General features: G+C 37.6%; 1 protein-coding gene across 2 annotated transcripts; it reads right to left on the reverse strand.

Moving 5' to 3' along the window:
• Window positions 1–1,139: 1,139 nt before the first annotated feature.
• Window positions 1,140–22,060, reverse strand: LOC138697576 (NADPH-dependent diflavin oxidoreductase 1). Of its 2 annotated transcripts, none has more exons than XM_069822942.1 (10): window positions 22,042–22,060; window positions 20,218–20,309; window positions 19,908–20,090; window positions 15,652–15,903; window positions 13,102–13,279; window positions 8,548–8,802; window positions 7,096–7,350; window positions 6,314–6,478; window positions 4,390–4,616; window positions 1,140–1,655 (listed from the first exon to the last, which is right to left on the reverse strand). In XM_069822942.1, the coding sequence occupies exons 2-10, from the start codon at window positions 20,304–20,306 to the stop codon at window positions 1,433–1,435; spliced, it is 1,827 nt and encodes a 608-aa protein (XP_069679043.1). In that variant the 5' UTR covers window positions 20,307–20,309; window positions 22,042–22,060; the 3' UTR covers window positions 1,140–1,432. The 2 variants fall into 2 exon arrangements, with proteins under 2 accessions (XP_069679043.1, XP_069679042.1); XM_069822941.1 differs by lacking the exon at window positions 22,042–22,060 and adding an exon at window positions 21,506–21,683.
• Between the last annotated feature and the right edge of the window lie 451 nt (window positions 22,061–22,511).

The raw sequence follows: 22,511 nt of genomic DNA on the forward strand, positions 1-22,511 counted from the left end.
CCGCAGGTTCATTGCCGCCCTCACATAAGCCCGCCATCGGTCCCGATCCTGTTCAAGATTAATCCAGTCCCTATCATCATATCCCACGCATTTTAACGCAATATGGCCACTAAAAGAAAAGTTTCAACATTGGAAGAAAAAGTTAAAGCGATTCATTAAGTTGAGAATGGAATTAAAAAAGCTGACGTGTGTCGTGAGTTTGGCCTAGTTAATTGCACAATCCAAATGATTTGGGAGAGCAAGGATGAAATTGTTGCTGCATTTGAACAAACCGATCAAGCTAGGGGAGGGAGCAATGAAATTGCAACTGAAATAATGAATATAGAACGTAATTTAGAAAGTGTGTATTGGGCAAGTATGAGACAACAGAATAAAATGACTTATTACTTCACTCCAAAGTAGACTAAAGAAGTTTGGTGAGTTCTGAACAAACTGTTTTAATACAAAATACTGAATTTATAATTGTACATGTATTTTATTATGTTCATGATAGGCTTAAAAGTGAATACATAAATCTAAAATAAGGCTAATTAAGTTATTTTCCATTTTCCACCTTACTAGACTCATAATATGAATCTTGGTTACTACAACACTCTATAACAACGTAATTTTTAAGGTCCCTTGGATGTCGTTATAACCAAATTCTACTGTAGAAGTAATTTGGCCAATCAGGGTTACATTTAAGACTGGATCATGGAGTCTATGACCTGGATTTTAAGAGAATCTGATCTGTAGTCCTTAGTTCGAGACCAGACACAACACCAGTCAATTCATAATTTCACTGATGCAGAAACCACCTATGCCTAATAAATATGAGCACTACCATGAGGGATAACTTGAATATATTATAAGTCATCAAAGCATCCTCAGTGGCAACATGTCAAGACTTCAGTGGACTTCTGCCTCCCAAAGCTAAACTGTGCCCATCATTTTTACCCCACTCAAATATTGAAAGTGTAACTGAAACTTGTTTCAGAACACTTCAAATCCATTTTACTCTATTAAGTTCATACATTGGAAATGTCCACGTTTTCATTTGTTAAATCTTAAAATGAAGATCAAATTTAATTACCTTTGTTTTGCATCGGGTGCTGCGAAAACGAAAAGTTGATCGGTACTAACATTACATAAAAGTAGTGTATTATGTATTTTACTGTTTTATTCATAAACATACAATTTTTTCTCATATTAGAATTAGGCTTTTGGGTATCCACCATGTCCTGGAACTTGACATGACGGCATCATACCTAAAAGCCTAATTCTGATCACATTCACAGTAAAAGCCTAGAAACGCAAATATACAATTTACTCTTTCTGCAACAAAAACATATCACAGTCAATTCACAGATACAGACAGATGCAGCATTAATTCGCATGTTCTGTCAATTTATTTTCTATTTATTCAGAAGAAGTATATGTGAAACCACATTTACTACGACCATGTTTCAGTTTGAAAACGGTGTGAAACTTCTAGACTTTTCACAAAGTGTTCTGCTCTATCACGTGACAGTTCCCCTACTCTGCAAGCAATGTCCACAAGAGCTTCTCTCACTCCCGATGGCAGATTAGAATTTCCCGCAAGAAATATCCATGCTTCGGATTTCATCAAACTCCACAATAAAAGTGCTTGCTCTTTTATTACATGTTGTACATAACTGAAAAAGAAGAATGTTTATAATTTTTTAATATTTCTACAAAAACCAAGTAGTCTTTATAATTAGGAGCCCCTAATGTCAGCTCTGCTAACCCCCTCCAGTTTTGTGAGTTAACAGTGAAAGTCACTTACATTCATAAAACAATTTCAGACCATCTTCGTGCACACTGTTTAGTATAGAGAACTTTAATTTATCATGATATACGATGAAAGAGTAATGGAACAGAGAAAAATTCTCTCTGGCACCGTGATTTGAACCCGGGTTTTCAGCTCTACGTGCTGATGCTTTATCCACTAAGCCACACTGGATACCCATCCCGGTGTCGGACAGAATCGTCTCAGTTTAAGTTCCAACTCTTGGGTTCCCTCTAGTGGCCACCCTCTGCACTACATCATAGATGTCTATGAACGTAGGACTGAATCCACATATGTGCTGAGGTGCACTCGTTATGAGTGACTAGTTGGCCGGGATCCGACGGAATAAGCGCCGTACCGAAGTACATTAAAATAATATATATGATATGCGTTAAATCACTTCGTGATTTAAGACGGCGCTTATTCCGTCGGATCCCGGCCAACTAGTCACTCATAACGAGTGCACCTCAGCACATGTGTGGATTCAGTCCTACGTTCATAGACATCTATGACGTAGTGCAGAGGGCGGCCACTAGAGGGAACCCAAGAGTTGCAACTTAAACTGAGACGATTGTCCGACACCGGGATGGGTATCCGGTGTGGCTTAGTGGATAAAGCATTAGCACGTAGAGCTGAAAACCCAGGTTCAAATCCTGGTGCCGGAGAGAATTTTTCTCTGTTCCTTTACTCTTTCATCGTATGATGACGCAGAATATCTGCATGGAAATATCATATGTACTTCGGTACATTAAAATAATATACAGAGTGTTTCAAAAATACGGGGCATAATTTCAGGTATGTATTTCCCACATGTAGACAATGAAAATAGTTCATTACAACATGTGTCCGGAAATGCTTTATTTCCGAGTTATGGCCTTCACAACATTAAAATTCACCGGAACGTTTTTCTTTCCGCAGGTCGTTGCCGTCAAAGAAGACATTAAGAGGGCACTCTGACAGTTCATTCCGAGGCGAAGGTTACATTCAGTGTTGTGTAGGCGTTAGACTGTGCAGGCAGGCATACACAAACTTCCTGGAAAACACCATACCTCATGTTTTAGAAGACACTCCACTGATCAATCGTCAACACATTCACTTCTTGCATGATGGCGCTCCTGCACACTTCAGTCGTACGGCTCGCTGGTACTTGGATTGAAGGTTTCCTGATCGATGGATAGATAGAGGTGGCCCAATTGCTTGGCCTCCACGCTCACCTGATCTGAACCCTCTCGATTTCTACTTGTGGGGCCATTTAAAATCGTTGGTTTATTCGTCTCCGGTGCCTGATTTGGAATCCCTTTGGAATCAAATTGTGGCATGTTCTGAGGACATACGCAATACTCCTGGAGTTTGGGATCGTGTTCGCAGGTCAATAAGACATCGATGTGATGTCTGTATTCAAGCAGGAGGTGGACATTTTGAACATCTTCTGTAATGACAACGACTTGCGGAAAGAAAAACATTCTGGTGAATTTCAATGTTGTGAAGGCCATAACTCGGAAATGAAGCATTTCCGGACACATATTGTAATGAACTATTTTGATTGTCTACATGTGGGAAATACATACCTGAAATTATGCCCCGTATTTTTTAAACACCCTATATATTATCATGACATATTTACCATTGTTGTTGAGTCTGAAAAAGAAATTATCGGCAAGTAACATGATTCTTGCTTAAATTGGTGCTTAGTGAAGCACTAAAGTTGTTTCCATCTTTATACAGAATGTTTCGTAACATGTGGGACAGGAGATACAAAAACATCGAAAAAAGTAATACATTGTATATACATTTAACCCCTGTGTCCTTGTTGCAGAGTTAAAGCCAAGTGAACTGTACATACATGCTGTCTCTCTACCTGTTTACTAGATGTGCTACGGTTGGCCTGTGCGTTCTCCAGATTTAAATCCATTAGAATTTTATTTGTGGGGCCACCTGAAAACAATTGTTTATTCACAACCTAATACCAATACTGACGTAATTCCTTAGTGTACTCGAAAGAGCTGCCAACTTATCCGACAAACACTTGCAGACTTGCATTCAGGCTGAAGATAGTGGTAAGTAGCTCCACATTACTGACATACAAACATGACATAACTTGGAACCAAGATCAAATGACACAAATGTGGTGTTGTCGAATGGCAATTAAAAGTTGATTTGCATCATTCTTTCTCTAGCTTAAGAGCTTAAAGGTTGTCGTTCTTTCTATCATCGTAGTCTAGTTTATATGAACATTTTGCAATGTGTTTGTATCTCCTGTCCATTGATGAAGTGGGTCCCACATGTTATGAACCACCCTGTATAATATATAATCGCTACAATATAAAAAGTTACATTATTTTTTTTTTTTTCCTTTTATAATATCAATACGAAAATTACTGTGTGCATTGAAGCAATGTTCTTCATAAAAATATTCATTTAGCTGTCGCAATAAATGTACTACAGTTATTTACAGTGAACACTTTTGCTGTAATAGTATATTACGATATAAGGTTGGGAAGTGCTTTTTATAAAATCGAGGAAAAGTCTGAAAAACGAGCAAAGTAAGTTTTTCAATTTCCGACATTTTGTATCATATTCCTGTGATACAAAATACTTACACTTTGGATTCTTGGTCTCTAGAGAAAGCACAAAATAATGAAAGATGCTGCTCATGTTCCAAAGTGAGCCATTCGTTACTACAATGGAAGTCGCCATTTTTATTCCGACAACCAAAAAACAGATATAATAATTTATTTGATGCCAGACCTCGTGCTACTCTGTCGTGAATGTAACTACGGAATGGAGCCACACCAGTTCCAGGACCAACCATTATTACAGGAGTTTCCTGTAAAGAAAAAAAAGTATTACAGTAAAATCCCTCATAACTGGCACCCAAATAACCGGTAATACCAAAACAACGGCACTTTTGGCTATGCCAAAAAAAAAAGTTTAAATCTACCACATTGCCACAGTAGGAAGTTCGCACGAACTTTCATTTTCAATGAATATTCGAACCTAAAATCAGTGTATTATTTGCGGCAGTTGCGAGCGTCGTTAAATAAACCATAATTTAAATTTAAATTTCACAACTGTTATGTAATACTGCCCAATAATCGTTATACATAGGTTGGATAAAAAGTTATGGCAACACTGCTGTCACGTGACGATGGTGCGTTCGAGAGCTGCCAGCTGTGTGGACGTGAACAAGGACTGTTAGATGAGTTAGTACAGCCAGCGGTGACAGTACTCTGTCAACCTACTGCAGTGTGTAGAACGTTGATTTTCATAGGGATAGTGCGAACGCCCTAAGACCACGTTTACAAAACTAGAGCAATATTCCTGGATCAAAATTGAAGTGACACGAGGTCGTAATGCACAAGAATGTTTTCAGGGACTGCGTGAAGCATGTACCGATGCAGCGTTGCCATATCGCACAGTGGCACGATGGGTTAAAGCGTTCCGGGAAGGCAGGGATGCCGCTCAGGACAACCTCCGTACAGGACGACCCCGCGTGGAGGACAACACAGTTCAACTCCTTGCTTCCCTGTTGGATGCTGATCGCTGATGGACTGCGCGTGAGTTAGCAGCGGAAGTCGGATTATGTCACAAAACTGTGCTCCACATTCTGCCAGACATTCTCGGTTACCGCAAAATTACAGGGCGTTGAATACCCCATGAAATTTCCGAGGTTTAACAATGGCACCGCTATGCAGTCGCACAGGCCTTGTTGGACCAGTACCAAAGGAAAGATGACGACTTTCTTGGACGAAACCTGGGATTGCTCATAAGAACCAACCAAACTTGAAATGTCAATCAAATGAATGGAAGCATCCAGGTTCTTCTCGTCCAAAGAAAGTGCGCCCTACACAAAGTGCTGTGAAGATGATGTTCATTGTGGCGTATGACATTGATGGGGTAATACTGCACCACGCTGTACCTCCAAGGCAGATGGCAAACGCGGACTACTACTGCAGGTTCCTGCAGCACCACCTTCCAGCCCTCAGGAGAAAACGACGACACTTGGTGGTACAGAATCCCATCATTCTTCATGATAATGCAAGGAGTCACACCGCTGCTGCTGTCAAGGACCTCTTGCGCCGCTGGCAATGGGAGATTCTGGAACATCCACCGTACTCACCCGATATGATCCATGCGATTACGATCTTTTCACCAAAGTGAAAGAACTGCAAGGGACCCGGTACAATACCAGAGTTGAACTTATCCATGCTATAGGACGGTCAATACAGAACATCAACAAAGATGGACGCGCTGATGGTGTACGACGCCTTCCAAACATTTGGCAAAAGGTAATAAACAAGGGGGGCGACTATATAGAAGGTACGTAAATGTTGTACCCTTGTGAATAAAGCCATGTCAGAAATATCGAACTGTTGCCATTACTTTTTATCCAGCCCTAGTACATGGAGACACTTCAGATTGGTGGTCTATTTCACAGTGATATAAAAAAATTCACGCTCACTCTTTTGACTTGCTCTCATTACTTGAAACCATTCTGCAATTTAGTAACTTTATTCAACTCACCTCTAACGATGGGAATGTAAACGATCCTTTTCGAACCCATACTGGTATAGTCATTCCTGCAGTCAAAGTTGCCAACCAGTTGGAACACAAACCCAGACGAGGAAGTTTCAACATTGTCTGGTATTTTACAACTGCCACCAGAATGTGAACCTCTTCTTTATGAGCCTGAAGGAAACAATATTCCATTTGATTTTTTTTTTCCTTGGGTATTTAACAATACTGTATGAACTACTATGCTATTTAGCATTCCAATCCAGGTCGTAATGGAATTTGTGGTGAACAAAGCAGACTTGCAGAGGGTTTTTCTCGGGGTACTTCCATTTCCCCCTCTCATTCCACTAACATTCTCCACTCCCCCCCCCCCCATTTCGTCCATCATCTGCAATAGTAAACATAGTCTGGGATGAAGTCTTGGGGACAGCACAGGTTTCCGATGCTGATATAGAATGGGTTTGGGGATCCGGGCTTCTGGGGATTATCAGGCTACTTGTCCAGGAAGCGGGACCTGGCTCTATCAGGGACTGAGGCAGGATGGCCCACTGTCAGCGTCGGATTCACGAATGCCACTCAAGTCACCTGTCGGACTTGGACTATCATCGCATATAAAGCCACGCCAAGCCAATGTAGATAGGAATGTAACTGACAACACGAGAAACTAAACTGTTTCATAATACACAAAATATATACAGTAATGAGAAGATTATGTTACCTTCGTGATACTTTTCTTGAATTATGATCATGACCACTTTTAATTATAATACAGTAGAATATATATAACACACCTGTGGAGAAGATGCTATTGAAAAGGCTCTCGGTCTGATTGGTTGGAATAATTCAAACACGTACTCAAGAGGAATATTAGCAGTTGCATGTGGAAAATCTTGCAGTACTTCAAGTATGGTTCTGCGTGGACGATTGGAATAATTATACAATTCTTCTTGGCCTTCTGGAGTTGTAAATTCAATTAACTTCTCCTTTTCAAGATCACTTGTAGTGAAACGAGAAAGTAAGTAAAAAAAGTAACGACGTGGTACAGTCTGTAACATAAAACAACAAGTGTTCACGTTCTATTTCATTATCAAAAAGTGACGAAATGGATGATTATTCCAGTAACACTTTAAACCAACCTGTAAAGAATATTAAACTCATCACTACATTCTGTTTACAATTTTTACAAGCTTATCAATCAATTTAACAAATTAACATGAGAGACACTGCTTAGTTTTCCCGTTGGGAGAGATTTGTTGATCACCAGGGCGAAATAATTATATGGATATCAACAATAAAGTTGTAGGAAGTTCCACTTTTTATTTTACTGAAATAACTACAGTAGAACTTGGTTATAGCGACCTCGTTTTGTGCGACACCTCGCCTATAACGTCAAATATTCTGTGGTCCCAACTAATTCCCCATAAGACATATGCTTTCCTACCTTGCTTAGTACGACAAATATATATGCGTCTACCTCGCATATAACGTCGTTTTCAACCTCAGATTGGAATACAATTTTCTAAGAACCAAAGTATTTTAAGAAATGTTTTGCTGAAATCTGGCAGATCCTTTATTGTCACCTTCTATCATAGAGCTCTGGAATGCAGGCAGATTCCCCACCCCATTGCAACCTGCCCGAATTCATGCGGTATTAATGGTACCTGCATGCGGTCAGTTTCGACAGGAAGTTTTCACTAAGTGCACGCATTTTAACGCAGTATAGCCACTAAAAGAAGTGAGTGACGCTTCAGAAGCCATTAGAATTGTGAACATTTCTATGAAGCTAGGAGAAGGAGCAGTGAAATTGCAACTGAAATAATGAACATAGAATTTAATTTAGAAAGTGTATATTGGGCAAGTAGGAGACAACAGAGTAAAATGACTGATTACTTCACTCCTCAATAAATAAGTTTGGTGAGTAATGAACAAACCGTTTTAATACAGAATACTGTATTTATAATTGTAGGCCTACGTGTATTTTATTGTGTTCATGGTATGCTTAAAAGTGAATACATAAATCTAAAATAAGCCTAATTATGTTTATTATTTTTCATTTTCCACCTCACTAGACTGATAATATGAATCTCGGTTACTACGATACTCGTTTATAACAACATAATTTTCAAGTGCTACTGTATAGTCATTTTCAAATAAAAAAATTAGGAGGCAAACTTTTCAAAACAACCTCGTATAATGATTTTGAAATAAGAATACGTGTACCAAATGTGGAAGATTCAACTTACATTCAGATCCCAATACTGTTGGGCACACTTTCTAAGTGTAAGAGGGTGCTGTAACGCTTGTGGCACTGGTGCATCTGCATCCTTCTGTGTAACTTGGATCACTGCATCAGGATCCTTCAGTCTTTCATCAGAGCCATGTGATAAGAGTTCAAAGAACTCATCGACTCTTTCTGAGGCATTATGAGGACATACCATTAACACATCCCCAGGATAATATTGGAGCTCTGGAGCTGACAGCTGAATAAGTCTAACATCCTACAAATATTAAAAAATTAAATGTTTAATACCACAAGAAATTCAAATATGTTAAGTGCATGTAATAGATAATTGATTTAAAAAGAATATTAAAAAAAAAGTCTACAAATTTGATATGATTATAAACAGTCGCCTCCATTCTGATGACGAAGCAAACTGGAGAGAGGAAAAGAAGAGAAGACAATACTTATGGATCTCGGAGTTACGTTCGGGCGTGGGTTGAATTCCAGCTTGGGCTGATTACCTGGTTGGGTTTTTTCCGAGGTTTTCCCCAACCATAAGGCAAATGTCAGATAATCTATGGCGAATCCTCGGCTTCATCTTGTTATCACCAATCTCATTAACGCTAAATAACCTCGCAGTTGATACAGCATCGTTAAATAACCAAGTAAAATAAAAAAAAATACTTATGTACGAGGGGATCCAGGAAATAACGACCGTTTGCGCATACCCGCCACGCAGCTGACTCCCCTTCCTTGTTTGAAGGTCAACTGGCTTCCTTAACATGTGTTCTCATAATGTTGTGAGTACTGGTTGCAACAAGTCGCCATTGTGCATTTTGTGTTACTTCAAAATGAACGACGTGATTGATAATCCCGCCGACTGTGAGGTGAGGAGTGTGATTCGATTTTTGAATGCCCGACATTTGAAACCTGCAGAAATTTACTGGCAATTGAAAAAAGTGTATGGTGATACTGTAATGAATGAAAGAAATGTAAGAAAATGGTGCGAAATGTTCAACAATGGGCGAACAACTGTCCACGATGAAACTCGACCCGGACGCCCATCACTCATCACAGAAGACCTGAAGACTAATGTGAACGACAGAATCTTGCAAGACAGGCGCACATCACTCGACGAATTGCATATTGCCTTTCCTGACATTTCTCGTTCTTTGCTTGGTGAAATTGTGTCGCAACATCTTGGCTACCACAAAATCTGTGCCCGCCCACACACTCCTGCTTCAACTCGAGAATTGCTGGATCAATTCGGTTGGGAAATCTTTGATCATCCGCCCTATAGTCCAGACCTTGCTCCTAGCGATTTTCACCTTTTCACTAAGCTGAAAGACTTTCTGGGTGGTACGCGTTTTGGAAGTGATGAAGAGTTGAAGAAGACAGTGAACACCTGGCTTAATGAACTGGCAGCAGAGGAGTATAACACGGGAATTCTAAAGCTAGTGAACAGATACGACAAATGTTTAAATGTAGGTGGTGATTATGTAGAGAAGTAAAGGAAGCTTCAGTTATGTAACAGACTTTGTTTTTTCAAATAAATATATTTTTTTTAATTATTACAACAAAACGGTCGTTATTTCCTGGATCCCCCTCGTATAATATCACATCAAAATACTGCATTTCAGCAGCTGTACATTATGTATTTTATTTTAGTAGGTTATTTTACGATGCTTTATCAACACCTCAGGTTATTTAGCGTCTGAATGAGGTGAAGGTGATAATGCTGGTGAAATGAGTTCGGGGTCCAGCACCGAAAGTTACCCAGCATTTGAGGGAAAACCGCGGAAAAAACCTCAACAGGTAACTTGCCCCGACCGGGAATCGAACTTGGACCACCTGGTTTCGCGGCCAGATGTGCTGACCGTTACTCCACAGGTGTGGACTACATTATGTAATAATGCCAATCTATAACAAATACCGAACACCTGAATAACTTCCTCAACAAGGGAAAACAGAAATCATGGAACATAACAGGACTGTACCACAGTCTAGTACATAGTCACGAAGCTTGAGGTGATTTTTTGCATTTCTCGTAATACAGCACTCCAAGCGGCTAGCGACTAAGAGTACTAGGAAGAATAGTCTGTGCCGTATTTCGCACTGTTGTGAAGAAAAGAAAAAGTTGTGTAAACTGTGAAATGTTCGTTATTGGTTGTAATAAATGTTAATGGCTAAAATACAATAATTGGAATAATAATATGGGACAATGAGATATTTGTAGTGCTGTAAATTGTAAGAAAAGAGGCCAGAGTTATCTTTCTTCCCGAAGATCCAGCAAGGTGAGTTTATAAAACATACTATATATTTCATAAAAATAATAAATAAACCTTATGTATTTAATATTTTAATAATGGAAGGAAGGTGTTAATTTTTCCAAAAGCACATGATAACGAAAGAATAATACATTTTGTCGTCTGCTAGGGAAGGGGTCTGTGATGGAATGATAGTAGCGATCCTAGTGGCTAGCAACTAACAAGTTCAGTTGTCAATGGATGCATATTCCCTATGTATTGAGCTTCGTGACTATGTACTAGACTGTTACTGTACTGAAAAGAAAGAAAAATGATGTCACTACTAAGTTACTTACTGTACTTTTGTACAACATTGAAAGAAGGCTCTATGACCTTAATCCTGTCAGATTAAACAATATAAAAAAATAAAAGGGATAAAGGAAAATATGTGATGAATCACAAATATTAATAGGATTTAATTTCTCACTTTCTCATGATCTAGAGAAGATAATGTCAAAATGAGAAAGGTTTATTTCGAGATTATATAATAATACAGAGTGAGCAATTTAAAAATCCTGAAGCACTGCTCAGTCAGTCAGTGGTTCGAGCCCCACACAATCAGTGTTATTTCCCTCCATCAAAGCATGGCATTCTTCCCATGGGCAGTCAGTCATGAGTGAGATTTCATCAGAGTGAACAGTTATGTTTGCAGTCGTGAGTGAGATTTCATTACAGAGTACAGTAATGTTGTGCAATGGTGAGATATTCATTGTGTCATCGTATATTCATTTTGAAGACTTAGCCTACATCAAGTGCAGAAAGGAAATTTCTTATTTTTATTGTGTACATTTCATTCAATTGTCGGTTTCTGGTTTTTAATTATGTGAACCCTACTTATTTGTAATCTAATACTAATATGTATTCCAATGTGCTTATTTTTATTTTTACTGTGTACATTTTTTACTGAATTATAGGCTTCTGTTTTTGTGTGATTCATATTTCATTCTAACAACATTAATATGTATTCCACGATGTTTATTTTTATTTCATGGGGTAAATTTTTATGTAACTACCTCTTTTGATCTCATTATGCACCTAAATCGTATATGTATGTAATTACTTAAATCCAATCCAGTTGTATGTTCAACTATGTAAGCAAGTTTTTAATCCTGGCTGAGTGTAAGAGAAGGCCTTAACTCTGCCAGGTTAAATAAAGCCATTATTATTATTATTATTATTATTATTATTATTATTATTATTATGTTCCAAGGCAGCTTCTATTTTATCAAGTTTTTTTTATGTAAGCACACGATATCTTCATTTTCTTTTCCAGTCAGTCACAGGCCCTCTTTTATTAAGCTTATCCACTAAGTTCAATACTGCATTTTGTGCTGGAACTGGGCGACCAGAAAATTTACGTCTAAATGTTCCACTTGTTCTGCCTCACAACTTTCTGCACTTGATGCACAACACACGTCTTCAAGATGAAGATGAGAGTCTAATAACTCATACCTGGACAGAATATTGCACACATTATGTTAAAAAATTCAGAAATTAAGTTGTCGCTATGGCATGTCATGTTATTATCATAATTATCATATCATCATCATCATCATCATCATCATCATCATCATCATCATCATCATCAGATCTTCATTAGGTCAATAACGTGATTTCCTGGTGTAAACAGTCTTCTTACTGTAGATCTAGATTCGTTTTCCGAGCTGAGAGGCCGTGGTCTGTTGGTTGATTTTCTACCAGAAGTTTCGTCTGCACCTGCGGCAGACATCTTCAGTGGAGTGGTATTCGAGGTCGCAAAGCAGAGCAGACCGCAGCGACACAGGCCTCGGGCCGCTAGATGCACTATAAACATGCCCGCACAACCAGCCACAGGATCAGTTGCCTCAGGTACGCAGAGAAGAGTTCTGCGACCTCGAATACCACTCCACTGAAGATGTCTGCCGCAGGTGCAGACGAAACGTCTGGTAGAAAATCAACCAACAGACCAAGGCCTCTCAGCCTGGAAAACGATTCTAGATGTATAGACTCCGGCCATGAAAGCCTACACTACAAGTCTTCTTACTGGCAGTCCCTCTATGTTGTCACCATTTTTGCTCAAATATTTGTTCCATCTTGTCAAAGACTGTTCCTATGACATAGGCCTAACTGATTGAGAACGAAAATATATGATTTCATAGTATACATAACAATGGATAAAAAAATTCCACTGTCTAGTAATGAAAGTCAAATACTGTCAAAACTGTGTATTCTATTAAACAGTTAATTATTGCAATGACATCTACTAATATGCACTGCCCATAAAGTCATACCTGAAAATGAAGTGGTGCTGTTGTTCGCGTGTTTTTAAGGACAATGACATGGCAAGGATTATTTTGGTTGAATTCTTGTCTAACACTGTTAATAACTTTTGGTTCTGTTAATTCTCTTCTAGCAGAAGAAGGCTGCTTAGTTCCTAGTTCATTGGTATGTGCTAAAGATACATTCCACCTAGAACAGAACATGGAGGTTAATTTGAAATCCAATGTAATTAAATTATTATTATTATTATTATTATTATTATTATTATTATTATTATTCATTTACCACAGAATATCACTACTGCAAAAATGGAATACTGGTTGTACGAAATGTAACAAAAAATTTGAAACTATTAATAGCTGGCTTAATATTACTTACCTATGCCTTTTAAGGAACCCGGAGGTTCATTGCCGCCCTCACATAAGCCCGCCATCGGTCCCTGTCCTGAGCAAGATTAATATAGTCTCTACAATCACATCCCACCTCCCTCAAATCCATTTTAATCCTTCCATCTACGTCTCCATCTCCCCAAAGGTCTTTTTCCCTCCAGCCTCCGAACTAACACTCTAAGGGCTGTATTCATAGTCGAGACTTTGGACCAAAGTTGACTTTGGAAAGTACAAAGTCGCCATTTTCCTATTCACAGTCGACACTTTGAGGAAAGTAAACTTTAATCGTTACTTTACTTCGAAGTCGCCGAAAATCTAGACTTTGACTTTGACTTTCGTTCGAGGACAAAAGGAAAATGATATTTAGGAAATTGTTGAATTTTCCGAGAATATTGAAGATATCTAGGATATTATTAAAGCTGCTCATGTTCCTTAGCGTATTATTGTTATTATAGATTATAAATTAAAATCAAGCAAGGTACAGATTTGATAGACAGTATTAAATATCCTCGTCATGTTTCAACTTTCATTGATGAATAATCAAAGGGGATTATCTGTTCCACCAATAAATGATACAACTTATTTCATCCCGATTTTACGCTATATGTACGGATTAATAGCTTAATATTGATTCTTACTATTTAATTCTATAGGTTACACAGTTGGAAATGCAGTTAATTTATAATCCTTGCGGTCGTCATAATAATGTTTTCTATATTTCAGATAATTTTTAAGTAGTTTCTGCAGACATGCAGGGAATAACTCTGCCAACTGTCAGTAGGATAATATGTCTCTTTCATAGTCTGTCATTGGTGGAATCTTATCTTCCGTATCTTCAGAACAAAATTATTTTACAATTAAATAATCTCAGGGCTTAATGTGAAACTAACGTAACTACAATAGATGTTTTATTCACAATAAAATTCTTAACAGGCAATACTATTTCAGATGAACTATACCATTATTTTTGTAGTTATGAATTGTGTTATATACAAGACTGTTCGAACTGAGTTACGATTTTTTTTGGCCAGGCAGAAGAACAAATTATTATCGATTGGTGTAAAGACCTAAACATGTTAATATTTGTACTTACGTTAGTTTCACAATAAGCCTCGAATAATATTATTCTTATTATATGATGAAAGGATCACCCGAATGGGTATTAGTTATTCTTCGCTGTATTCAGAGATCGATTTTGTTCTTGCACGGCACTCTGTGATGTGATATTGTTTGCCTCTCTGCCCACACAACTCACACACGCATTCGGCGTTCGGGGTATGGAATGTCTTGTTTCTGCAAATTTTGTGGTGAAAGCCGTGTATGGCTAGTCTTGTAATGGTATGTCTCTGCTCCTGATTCTCTCTGGTCCAGTTGCGGTCAATCATTGCAGTCGTCCCGTAGAAGTCGATATCTATCTCCGCTCTCTTCGATCCAGTAATTTGGTGCTGGCTCCAGTAGATGGCAGATTGAGTCTTAGATCTTCTATGTAAAAAGTTTCCTTGGCCAATTCGTATGCTAATCTTGATGGTGCATACTTTCCCACTCTGAGGGCACACTTTAGGAACCATGCTTTTACTTTTTCAATGCGTTCTAAGTTATTGACTGTCAGCTTTTCCCATATTAAATCCAGTCCATACGTGACTATTGGGGATATTGTCGTGTCGAAAAGGCTAGTGGCTGTCTTTAGAGATAGTGATGCAATGTTCTTTATCCTATATATGGCTTTCGTGGCCTCTGTTGTCCTCTCCCGGATGTGGCACCTGAACGATATTATTCTTATGTAAAGCTGCAAGAACGGTTAACAATTGCTTAACATGTACCGATGTTCAATTGTTTCATTGATTTGTGACTCAAAAGATGGCTTTGATTGTGGCAATGCCTACTCTATTTCAACTATCTATTAATTTAATTCGTTTAGAAGGCAATGATTTTGGTTGCCAACATTAGAACAAGATCGTCAAATCTCGACTTACCAAAGTCAAAGTCAAAGCCTCAGAAGTAATGTCTATGAATAGGACTTTTAACAAAGTTAAACTTTACTACAAAAGTCGACTTTGGAAAGTCTTCATCCAAAGTCTCGTCTATGAATACAGCCCTATATGCATTTCTGTTTTGAGCATTGGATTAACGATAACAATATACTGTAATACACTCTAATTTATATAACCATACCGTGGTAAAGTCACAGAGTCTCTGTCTAATGGTTTCACACCCTCGGGAAGAGGAAATATGTTGGACAATTTTGTCCACAAATCAACTGTCCACGGATCAACAACTGCATCAGCTCCAAGGTCATGCTGATCATCTGCCAGGCCAAGCTCCATGAAAGGCTCAGCGCCTAGCTGCAATAAACGACGGTACAGCTTCTTTGCTGCGTAATTAAATTCGGCATATGAAGAATCACCTAAACCTAGAACAGCAAATCTGAAAGAACAAAGTCACCATCAACATCTTCCTTTCCTTCCAAATTCGTATGTTTTATGTAATAAATTTTAAGAACTTATTTTATCTAGACTCCAAAATTTCATGACTTTTCAGTCTCCTTCACATCAGAAAAAAATTCCACTAAGTTTAGTTGCTCCTTTATTGCCACCATGCTTAAGAAAAAAATAACTATGTCTACTTTTTTCAATAACACAGATCAAAAGCAATCTGCATTCTTTCTTCATTCAGAACTGTCCATTGACCAGTGCCGTCTTAACACATGATGTGATGGGCAGTTGCCCAGGAGCCCCACGAGCACAGAAGCCTCATGCTAATCTATGCACACACCAGAATTTAATACTATAGTCGCGACGCTGTTATTCCCGGCGTGACTCCTCCTCTTTGCTTACGTCTTAGGAAGTGAAGGCTCTATAAAGTCTAGATAGGTATTATGGTTCGCCATTTTTGTTCTTTTGTTGCTGAGCTAACAGATGAGGAATCTATTTGCCACACAGTTAAACATTATCACGTCGTAGCTCCTATGATGATAAATCAAACGCACTGTAATTCACCAAATAATTGAGCGGCAAATAACGTCCTCGTGTGCTTTCTGCAAACGCCAACAAAAGAGCCAAAATGGCGGGCGATTATATTAAGTATTTATCGAGCCTTAGGAAATGCATAATGTCATGATCAGCAAATCACAAGACTCATATGTCATGCCATGGATAAACGACAGGCTACTGTACTAGTTTTATTGGACTATAGCAAAGCCTTTGATTCTGTTGACTTCGATCTACTATTAACTAAACTACAAACGCTACACCTTTCTGATAGTGCTATCACCTGGATGTACTCCTACCTTACTGGCCGCCAGCAGCGTGTCATATCTAATAATCGTTTCTCATCCTGGCGTACTGTAGATACAGGAGTTCCTCAGGGATCAGTATTAGGCCCCTTGCTCTTCTCTATTTATATAAATGGAATTTCCAACTCATTTAAGCACTGCAGATATCAAATATATGCAGACGACGTTCAATTGTATATTTCAGCCCGTCCCGACGCACTACACGATACCATTAATAGTCTGAATGAAGATCTTGATTCCATCTCTTCCTGGTCTCAACAATTTGGGCGCATGTAAATCACAGGCTATTCTGTTCGCGAACCGTAGATTAATTCCTGAAGTCAATGACCTGAATATTCCACCTGTGAAACTGAATAAAACAATCATCCCGTTTAGCTCTACCGTCAAAAATCTCGGAGTACATTTCGAATCTAATCTCAATTGGGATACGCATATTAAATATACATGTATGAAGGCATTCTCTATTCTCCATTCACTAAAAAGATTGTATCATTATCCATCTAAATTAAAACAGACGCTGGTACAGACACTCATTCTACCTCACTTCGATTATTGCGACGTTTTGTTCAGTGATCTCAGGATTGATTCTGCTCAGAAACTACAGCGTGTTCATAACGCGTGCGTCCGCTTCATTTGTAATGTTCGATACTATGATCATATCTCACCTTCTTTCAAGAAGTTATCGTGGCTTAGGTTACATGAGAGGAGAAATCTGCACTCACTTTCTCTCTTATATCGAATTATGCACTCTTCATCCCCCTATTATTTATTCGCTCGATTTCATACTCTCTCTCGCTATCATAATATTAATACTCGATCACAACGCGATAACATGCTAGAAATTCCACTTCATGCATCGTCTCTGTATTCCTCATCCTTCACTGTTGCTACCTCTCGTCACTGGAACTCTCTGCCGCCTGGAGTCAAGGGCTGCCGAACATTGAATTCTTTCAAATCCAAGTTAGAAAATTATCTTATGACGAGTTGCCAAACTAACTTACTATTATGACAAGTGTTGTATTGCATGTTTCCACGTATTCACATTTTTTTTTTATGTTCTAATGATATTCAACTTATTTTATATTTTTGTTTTCATATTTTCCGATAATGTTATATCTCTAATGTGATAAGTTGAGCTATATATAATCTTAATTTTCCTTATTGTGTGTACTTAGAAATATTGTATTCACTGTATACTTTGTACTGCACTATTTTATTACTACTATTAGTATTATTATTATCATTATTATTATTATTATTATCATCATTATTACTATTCTTATTCTTATTCTTATTATTATTATTATTATTATTATTATTATTATTATTATTATTATTATGAATAATTGTCTTTTTTTTTGTATGCCTCATTTATTTTGACCTGCTGTTCACATATTATTATGCTTTTTTCTTTCTTTCTGTATGTTATATATTATGTCTGATTTCTTCTTATTTGTTGTTTATTTTTTATTATTATTATTATCTTATTCAGTTTTGTGTGTAAAATTGTAGTGCAATTTGTAAATTTGTAATGTTTTTGTAACGCAGTCTTTACTCCTGGTTGAGTGTTAGAGAAGGCCGTATGGCCTTAATTCTGCCAGGTTAAATAAATCATTATTATTATTATTATTATTATTATTATTATTATTATTATTATTATTATTATATGTTTAAACATAGCCGACCTGCAACGTGATTGGCTGCCAGAAATAATTTCTCAATCATCTGGCTTAACATTCAAAACTCCTGCTAACTCGACAGGAGAAAAATTACGACTTGTAGCAGATAGTTGGCATGGCTGGAAGAACATTGACTTGAAACCAATTATTATAATGGCAGTCTCAGCAAAGGAATTTCTCAAATGTTTATGGTGAACTCTTGACCAAATATATAATTCATGGTAATTTCACAATGCGCGCTTGTATTATCTCAGTAAGTACATTACCATTTAATACGAGAAAAATTCGTACCGGCACCGGGAATCGAACCCAGGACCTCTCAGCTCTGCGCGCTGAGCACTCTTTCCAACTAAGCTATGCCGTGGATTGTGTCCCGGCATAGCTCAGTTGGAAAGAGCGCTCAGCGTCCTGGATTCGATTCCCGGTGCCGGTACGAATTTTTCTCGTATTAAATGGTAATAATACACATTGGCTACTTCATAGTAGACGTGTAGTATTCAATGAGGTGGGCGAGACCTCATACTTAATGAATATTGATGTATCAGTGAGTATAATTTACTAAGTACCATTTTTATGTTAAAATTTTTTTTTTCAAGTTCAAGGCTCATGTTGTATTGTCAAAACCTTTGTAATAATTGAATAATTTCAAGGAAAAATTGTTCTGGGGCCGGGTATCGATCCCGGGACCCTTAGCTTAGCGCGCGAACGCTCTACCGACTGAGCTACCCCCAGAACTATACACGACACCGTCACAATTTTTCCTTTTATATCCACACAACTCACATGAGCTGACAAGACGCCAGAACTCAACTGTGAGTGCACACAAATACTGTGTGACTTTAAATTGTGGCTTTCTGTTAACGTACCTCCAGTAACGAATGTATTATACAAATCTGGCTTTCAGGTAGTAGTTCTCTGTAAAGCAGGTTTGAATAATTTCATTTTATATCCACACAACTCACATGAGCTGACAAGACGCCAGAACTCAACTGTGAGTGCACACAAATAATAATTAATCTTTGCTACACCATCATGTTTTTTTTTTTAATATGAAAACACTGATTTTGTTGGAGGTACTAATAAATGTAAGTTTATTTTATAGATAATTTATCTTTACTCCTGTGAGTGGTTGTTGGGCTGGACCTTGTACACTGTTTTGCCCAGGGACCTACAATGCTGTTAAGGTAGCCCTACAAGTGACTGAAATAGCACTGGTAGCTCTACCAAATAACAATGAATATTGAACGCCTTGAAACCTTTCCTAACACACCTTACAGTGTTTTCTTTCTTATAACACAATACAATAGGGTGATGAGCACTAATGTGAATGAAAAGACAATACCTAGCAAACTGTGACCTGATAATTGTCTAACATCTTATTGATCATGTGAGATATAAAATTCTCCATACTTATAATGCACTAACTCCTTCAAAATATCACTCAAATATTAACTCACCGCATTCCTTTCAGTGAATTTGCTGGAAGGTTTCTTCTCAACAAAAATTTCCAGAATTTTTTCATATTATCTGGTTCTTCGCCTTGTCCTGTAGTTGAGCAAATGAAGACAACAACAGCTTCATAGATGAGTTCTGATACTGGATAATCATCCATTGCACGAACTGGACCCTGAAAATAAAATCTGTAACTCCAACATTAACACAATGTTAGTACCACCACATGCAAACAAGAATTCTGCTATTACTTTGAAATTTAGTCCTTTTAATTCCACTTCATTTGTAAGAATCACAATGTTAACATGACCTTACCTCTTAGATTCTCTCCATATTCTCTCGGCAACCTCCTGGGCAGTACCTGTCTGACTCCCATACAGAATATTTATTCTTCTTTTTGCCATTATCTGTAAATATTAGTAAACTTAACAAATGTAATGAATAAACTCACTCTCAGACGCCTACAGGAATAGTTAAGAGAGTTCACTTGATCTCCCTGTTATTCTAAGAATAGTAAATACTTGAGTGAGATCTACTATGACCGCAGACCAATTAATTAGTTGCTCTTTGCATGCTGAGTGATAAAGTAATTCAGTCAAATTTATTGAATAATATTTCAAATTTTCAAATTAAGGTTGCAATTGTTTCAAGGTCTAGATTTCGTCAATCAATGACCCCAACGTTTTGTAACAGTGACTTTATTTCAATTGCAATTGAACTGTTATTATTTTTGGTCAAGATAGAGTATTGACTGGCCACTGAAAGAATATTGCACACTTTTATTACTGCCAATGTGGCAACTAACAACGTCACTAAAAAAAAATTACCAGCCTTTCCCAGCGCCTGAAAAATCCCAGAACTCAATCGCTCTCATCCGAATCTTCTCGTAGACCGTCGGAGTGGAAGGCCTTGACGTGTGCTAACCTAACCTAACAACGTAAACTTTGGACAAAGGATGGCGAACAGCACGAAAGCGTACATTTTTGGACAATTTTGAGTATATGCAAGGCATACCAAAAAGCCTAAAATAACCTAACCTAACTTCTCACATTCCTATATCCAAAACATTAAAAAAAAAAAAAAAAAAAAAAAAAAAAACTAAACCAAAGTTAACCTAACGTAAGGTAACAAAACAAAACAAAACGTATAAAATTTCAGTGTACACAAGCGCAAAAACTTCCGTAATGTCACTCTCGGTTGTTGGTAAGACTGAATAAACAGGTGAAAACAGTTGGAGGTGTATAAGCAGAGTGCGAAGGGAAATACCTATTCGCCACTTTAGCAACAACAAAAAAAAAAAAAAAAAAAAAAAAAAAAAAAAAAAAAAAAAAAAAAAAAAAAAAATTCGGGAAAATCTGAAAGACTGATGCAGCTACGCTCTCTACGAAATCGAATTAACATATTATAGATAGTGGGCGACGTAGACGACGGCCACATCCCTCTTTCAGGTTATATACAGCACACAATCTATGTGTTCGAGGGTAAAGCTTGTGTTCTCCACCACAAAAACAAACCCAACCTAACCCCAATGCAGTCATAGTCTGGACCATAACCTTTATTTTAACCAGTGTCACCTTAAAAATATGTCTACACAGATACTTACTTCTTCAATTTCAAGATTTAAGAGTTTATAATATGAGGGGATTTCAATAACAGTTGTTGCACAGAAGTATTTATTTATTATTGTTTATTCACATAAACTCACTAACTCTAACACGTACACCATTATAAGACACAACACAAGAAAGCAGAGGTGCTAAAAACCAATGCCATTTTACGATGAGAACCAGCAGATGGCAGTCTCAACGATCTCAACTATAAAGTGTGTAGTCATATGCAGAGCACCGTGGCTAACAAGAAATTTTGCGTTTTCTCTGTTTCGGCTTCAATTCGCCTCTTCAGCTAAGGAAGTGTAATGACAAAAATCTGTCGATCACTACCTTACGAAACAGTGGAGAAGGAAAGATCTCTAATGGTGAAATTCCAAATTATATAATTTGATACACCTCCGCCAGTGCTATTGCTGTCTTTTGACATTGCTTTGCAAAGATGTTAATTGTTTTTCATAATAATTGTAAATAATCAAAGTGTACGAAAAAGACTGGCAAAACTCCGTTGTAGGAAGTTACCAAACCTTACCGCTATGCTGGAGGCGGAGTTTTCCCTCCATTAATCTGAACCATTGTCGCTACTGATTGACAAGTCATCTGATCCATCACTGCTATCAGTACGCGCTACTGTTGGCTGACAATTATGAAGGAGGAGGTGAAAGTGAATAGTATATTGTGTCAGTCTTTAAGATTGACGCATGCGCAGACCAACGGAATTTTGTAAGTTGTTCCCCCATACATATAAATTGGACATTTGTTTATTTTGTTTTTGTTTAATGTGCCCAGAAATTTACACAGCATGTTATTTTTTAACTTTAACAAATTCTAAAGTTCATGTGCAATAGTTCTCTCTTATGGAAAGAAATTAACTTATATTTTTTTCATAAGATAAATTAGCGTTTTATTTGGAAAATAGAACTGTACAAACAACACTGTTATGTATAGTAGGTAGAAAATGTAAGCAGATACTAAGACTTAGGAGAGAAAGGCATGCAGTGC

The sequence above is a fragment of the Periplaneta americana genome, chromosome 4, assembly GCF_040183065.1.
Source record: "Periplaneta americana isolate PAMFEO1 chromosome 4, P.americana_PAMFEO1_priV1, whole genome shotgun sequence".
In the NCBI taxonomy this organism is placed as follows: domain Eukaryota; kingdom Metazoa; phylum Arthropoda; class Insecta; order Blattodea; family Blattidae; genus Periplaneta; species Periplaneta americana.